Raw genomic sequence first — 6,000 nt, 5'->3', positions numbered from 1 at the left:
TTTCTATAGCTCTAATTATGTGAAATATTTTTAGTTACGAATACGCTGGGGTTATGATGACACCACCACCCAAAAAATGTGATGAAATATTTATGAAAATGGAATCTGATAATTCACTATCGTTTGAATGCCCAATCTTGAGCTACTGCAGACATTTGTACTTCCTGGAACTGGGATGGAGAAAGCTTTGACTTTCAAGTGGAATGGATTTGTATGGCACAAGAAACGTACGTATTTTCTACAGAATCCAGGGGAAAAAAATGCATCCCCATGCCCTGATGGGTTCCACCATGAAAAACTAATGCCCCTCCTGGGAACCCAGCTCATCGTCTCTGAAACGAGCATCCGAGGTTTTCTCAGCTATGCATATTCTGAACAGCTCTGCCACTGCCAAGGTGGAAGAGAGGACAGTCTTTCTGATCCTTCTATGCCTGGCAAACCTCTTCATGCACTTAGTGTCTGCACATCTTCAAATAAAGACCGTCTGTCGCCATTGCGACCAGAAGGCACTTGCTTGACTATCTACTACATACTGGGAATTTTTTTTTTTTTTCTAGATCATCTATTTTAACCCATGATGTTTCTCATTCTTTCACTTTTAGCTTTTCTTCCAGTTTCTCTGCTTTAAATTATTGAGTGTCGTCATCAAATAGTTTTTGGTTCATCTTCAGGAAGAATGCTATCACATTTTATATCTAACAATATGTTTTCTTGTTCCAATGTACCTTTAAATTGCAGTACAAGGGGAGAAACATGATGGGAAGAATTTTTGCTGCATTGTCACTGATTAAACTCAGATTCTGGATTTACAGTTATTTTCTTTCAGCACTTGAGAAACGTTGTTTCACCTACTTCTGGCCTCCATGTTTCCTGATAAGAAGTCCACTATCATTTGAATTATTTTTCTGTTGCTGATATGGTATCCCTTTTCTCTTGCCACTCCCAGGATTTTTCTTCATCTTTTTTAGTTCTCAGAAGTTTGATTATTAGCTGTCTTATTAGACTGCATATCTTTGTGTTTATCCTGCTGGCATTTTCTTAGATTCTTGAATCTGAAGATGTATGTCTTTAGTCAAATTTGGAGACACTTTTGAGTACTATGATACTCTGGATTTTTATGTGAATCTTGTGATTTAGCAGGCTTCTCCTGACATCACTCTGGTGGGAGAAGGAAGTTCACCACTGAGCTGTTAGCATTAGGTGGGAATGGAAGTCCAAGATACTCAGCTTCTTTTGACAGCTCTGGGGAGGGGAATTTGTTACTGCTGGGCAGAGGTAGAATTTCAGGCTCCCTATTAGACCACCACCATTAACAACACCTTGTTGAGGATGGAAAAGGCATTCTCTTACCTACCACATAGCTGTCACTGACACTGTGTGTGGGGAGGCTCAATACTACCAGCCGGGTGCAAATGAAAGTCCCAGCTCCCCATACTGTCTTCTCTGACATTATCCTTGCAGGGACAGAAGAGTCCCTCATTTCAATCTTTGCTGTTGGGGATGAGATGGGTCCACAGTTTTTTCTGTGGTGTTTGGCTGGAGTAGAGGTTATTTTCTTAAAGGTTTTCTGTCATTCTAGACTATCCTTTTCTTGGTCCTTTGGCTGGAGAGAGACAGGCTCTTCTTGGAGCCTTTTTTTAATCTGCACCCACTGGCATATTGTGTTGCCAGCTTCTCCAAGCACCCAGGCCAGAGTATATGAGGCAAAACAAAAATGTGGAAAAGTTACCACTGTGTCTTTCTTCACGTTGCACGATCCCTAGCTGGCCTGCCTTTGGTCCAAATTTCAGAGTCTTCTTATATTTGTTTTACCTATACAATATCAAGGGTTTTTAGCTATAATTAATGGGGGATACAGGGAGAAGCATGCCTTTTCCATCTCAGCCCATTATCTGTTCAACTTCATATATGACACTATTTTAATGGGTATAAATTTCTGGGCTGACAGGGGTTTTGTTTTTTTTTTTTCCTTTTTTTTAATGTTTTTATTTATTTTTGAGAGAGAGAGAGAGAATGAGTTGGGGAGAGGCAGAGAGAGGGAGAGACACAGAATCTGAAGCAGGCTCCAGGCTCTAGGCTATCAGCACCAAGCCTGACCCAGGGCTCAAACTCATGAACCACAAAGTCAGAAGCTTAATGGACTGAGCCACCCAGGTACCCCTCTGCTTTCTTTCAGTACTTTAAAAGTGCTCCATTGTCCTCTGGCTTGCTTGCTTTTTTTCTTTCTTCCTTTTCTTTTCTTTTCTTTCTTTTTTTTTTTTTTTTTTTTTTTTTATCCTGGTGAAAAGTAATTATCTTAGAACCCAGTAAATACAGAACTTTTCTCCTCTGTTTTTAAGATTTTCCTTTATTAGTGGTTTGTAACAATTTGATTATGATGTGCCTTGGTGTGATTTTTTCACATCTTTGAATTTCACTGAGCTTCTTGGATGTGTGGGGTTATAATTTTCATCAAACTTTGAAAGTTTCTAGTCATTATTCTAACTAAAATTTAAATTTAAAAAAGGGGGGGGGGGCGCCTGGGTGGCGCATTCGGTTAAGCGTCCGACTTCAGCCAGGTCACGATCTGGCGGTCTGTGAGTTCGAGCCCCGCGTCGGGCTCTGGGCTGATGGCTCAGAGCCTGGAGCCTGCTTCGGACTCTGTGTCTCCCTCTCTCTCTGCCCCTCCCCCGTTCATGCTCTGTCTCTCTCTGTCCCAAAAATAAATAAAACGTTGAAAAATAAATAAATAAATAAATTTTTAAAAGGGGGGAAACAAACATATTCAGTCATCCCTCACTCTCTCCTTTCCTTCTAGGATTCTAATTACACTATAACTCTCCGGTGCTCCATTCATTCTCTATTTTCTCTCTGTGTTTCATTCTGGGCAGTTTCTATTTTTATGCCTTTGAATGCGTGATTCTTCTCTTTTGCAGTGTCGAATCTGCTCTTCATCCAATTTTTTTTTTTCATTTCAGCTATCATATTTATTGTCTCTAGTAGTTTGATCTCCCGCTTATATTTTTTTTCCTTTCACAGTTCAAGAGTCCCTGGGTTATGTCATATTTCCTCCAAAGGTATCCATTGGCTGTTTGCGATCCCAAGAGCCCCCCTTTACAGGGTTGCTTCACGGAGATTTGTATTTCCCTGCAGATCCCCATAGGCAGGGGCTCACCATGGTGGGCCTCACACACAAAGCAGCAGAGAATCCAAGTCACAGAGCGTAGGGGCGGGTTAGGAAGGAAACGGTGTCATTGAGGGAAACTGCTCTACAGCCCCAATGGAGTCTGTTTCACTATAGAAAATATGGCCTCCTAGTATTAACACCACGGAATTGAGGCAAAGGAAAACACGCCTTATAATATATATATTATAATCGGAGATATAATAACCTCAATATAAAAACTTGGAAGGGGCGCCTGGGTGGCGCAGTCGGTTAAGCGTCCGACTTCAGCCAGGTCACGATCTCGCGGTCCGTGAGTTCGAGCCCCGCGTCGGGCTCTGGGCTGATGGCTCAGGGCCTGGAGCCTGTTTCCGATTCTGTGTCTCCCTCTCTCTCTGCCCCTCCCCCGTTCATGCTCTGTCTCTCTCTATCCCAAAAATAAATAAACGTTGAAAAAAAATTAAAAAAAAAACTTGGAAAAATAAATGTCTATTTAGATTAATATCAATCTCAATATTAGTTAAACTTTTGTTTTTATTATTTTACTATTACGATTTGGATGCGCTGAGGAAGGAAGCTCTAGTTCAAAGAACCAGAGATTATAAGGAAGGCATCATGGATTCTTCAGTCAAGAACTTGAAAGACAAGCACAAGGGTGCACACGCGCTCACCAACTCCACCGGCATCCGAGGTTTTCGCTAATTTTCAAAAGGCCCGTATCTTCTATCAATGACTGGGCCTTCAGCCACACTGAAATGGTCAGTGGCAAGAGCTGGCGTCATTCTTTTTTGCGTCGCTCGTACCTGATGGTAGCGCTTGACAGGTAGTCGCGGCCTCTCAATACAAGTTTGTTCGATTTGATCGGATTTTTTTAGGTCACCCAAATTGTCGACAAACACAGCCCATTCCCGCTTAAACGCAGACAAGAGAGAAAAGGGGGGAGGGGGGAAAATAGGAAAAAAAAAAAAAAAAGCTCTGGCGCTGAGGATTCTGGGCGCTGGAGTTCTGGCGCCCCGGCCGCGCAAGCGCATTGTCTTGCCTGGCAGCCGGCCCGCCAAGCCGGCGCCATTGCTGGAAGCGTTCCCGCCCTGCTCTGCGAGTGCCCTCAGTTGTCCTCAGTTCTGCAGCCAGGTACTCGTTGCCCCGGGCGCCGGGCCCCGGTTCCCCGCCGCCCCTCCCTCGGCGCTGGGCTCCTGGCGGCGTCCGGGGCGGGGCCGTTCCCTCCAGAGCCCCTGTCCCTGAGCCGACACGCCCACCCGAGAGGCGACTGGGCTGGGCCTCCTGCCTGGCTGTCTGCGCGGTCTCCCCCAGGCTTGGCTCCGGGGCTGGCGGTGCCCTCGGCGGCGGGCGCGGCGCTGGGGTTGGGGAGCACGGGGCGCGGCCGTAGGCTTAGTAGGGTTCGACTAGGGCCTGCTGGCCTCTGACCTGACTTTCCGCCTCTTCCCAGTCCCGCGCCTTTGATGGAGGAAGTGGGGGGACCCCGGATGGGCACTTAGGGAAAAAGGGCGAGGCTGGAGGAAGGACTGTCTCCGTCCTGGCTTCTGAACCCGCAGGGATGGAGCGATTTCACACCTGATGGCCTGACAGGTGGATGAACTCCTGTCCTTTCGGTAACCGAGGCAGCTTCCCCCCCTCCCCCCGCCCCGTCTCATTTTATGGCATTTCACGGAATCACTTTCAAATCACCTGTCTCTCCCAGACCTGATAATGGCATTATTGCTTTGGCTGGGAAATGCTGGATTGGTCCGTGGCGCTGAAGTTCTCAACAAGAACATGGACCCCTTCGTTATTTTAAAATAACAAAGCTAGCCGAGGACCCACAGGAAGTGACATTTTTCAAGTCTTTGATACTTCCGCAGTGCTTGGGAAGACAGACAGGGACACTATCCGGAAAAAAATATCTAGGCAATTACGACTATGGAGAAATGTCGGCCTGGATTAGATATCTTCTGCGTAATGGCAGAGGTGAAAGGAGAAACAGTGCGGTAAGCCTCATTCGCTAATAACGTGTGCTCAAATGATTTTGCCAATGGACACATTTCTACAGTAGCTAAACCAAGGTTAGAACCGGGGGGGAGGTGGACAGCCACTCTGGAACTTTATTACTACACCAAACTCCTATGTATATATACATACCTCTTATTGTCTACTTGGAAAGTGTAGAAAAGTAGGAGTGTAAACATCACAGGCCCAGGTCTCCGAGGTCACAGTGGACTTCCGTTTGTTGACTTGCTGTCTTTTTCTCTATGCGTTCTTTTTTACACAATAGAGATCAAGCTGATCTCGATTAAATAGCGTTGGCTATTCTGATTATAAAATTTAAACAAATGCTTATTGCCCGGTTTGGTATTAAACGTATTTGACTAGCATTATCTATATGGCATATTGCCAAGGAGGAGTTCATTAATCTTTAAAAATCTATGGGATGCCTGGGTGGCTCAGTCGGTTTTGCATCCCACTTCAGGCTCGGGTCATGATCTCACTATTCGTAAATTGGAGCCCCGCAGAGGCCTGCATCGGGCTCTGTGCTGACAACTCAAAGCCTGGAACCTGCTTGGAATTCTGTGTCTCCCTCTCTCTCACTCTGCCCCTCCCCACTCATGCTCTGTCTCTAAATAAAAAACAAACAAACGTTGAAAAAAATTTTTAAAAAGAAGAGTATTTCATTTGGGGTGAGGAATTAGTTTGCTTTAGAACAATATTTATCAAGGTAAATGTTTGAGGTGCTTGTTGACAATGTAGATTTCTGTGTCTCATACCTAGAGATGGTGATCAGATCTTGGATGGAGCTGAGGAATTTCCTTTTTTTTTTTTTTTTTTTTAAGATTTTTTTTCAGTGATCTCTATACCCAAGGTGG

General features: G+C 44.8%; 1 protein-coding gene across 6 annotated transcripts in view; it reads left to right on the top strand.

Annotated features, from left to right (window-relative positions):
* Positions 1-4,094: 4,094 nt before the first annotated feature.
* ZNF624 (zinc finger protein 624) overlaps positions 4,095-6,000 on the top strand; it is a 36,310-nt gene continuing 34,404 nt past the window's right edge. For 2 of the 6 annotated variants that reach the window (XM_040453131.1, XM_040453128.1), the window contains exon 1: positions 5,110-5,127. Coding sequence is in view for 1 of the 6 variants with exons in the window: in XM_040453130.1 (XP_040309064.1) it covers positions 5,060-5,127 (68 nt within the window). In the remaining 5 variants the exon portion in view is untranslated. Of the gene's footprint in view, positions 4,274-4,323; positions 5,128-6,000 lie in introns of those variants that run through there. The other 4 variants (XM_040453124.1, XM_040453129.1, XM_040453126.1 and 1 more) reach the window with 4 other exon arrangements.

Source organism: Herpailurus yagouaroundi, unplaced genomic scaffold, assembly GCF_014898765.1.
Source record: "Herpailurus yagouaroundi ecotype Mexico unplaced genomic scaffold, PumYag 208, whole genome shotgun sequence".
In the NCBI taxonomy this organism is placed as follows: domain Eukaryota; kingdom Metazoa; phylum Chordata; class Mammalia; order Carnivora; family Felidae; genus Herpailurus; species Herpailurus yagouaroundi.
This window is presented reverse-complemented; position numbering and strand designations above follow the sequence as displayed.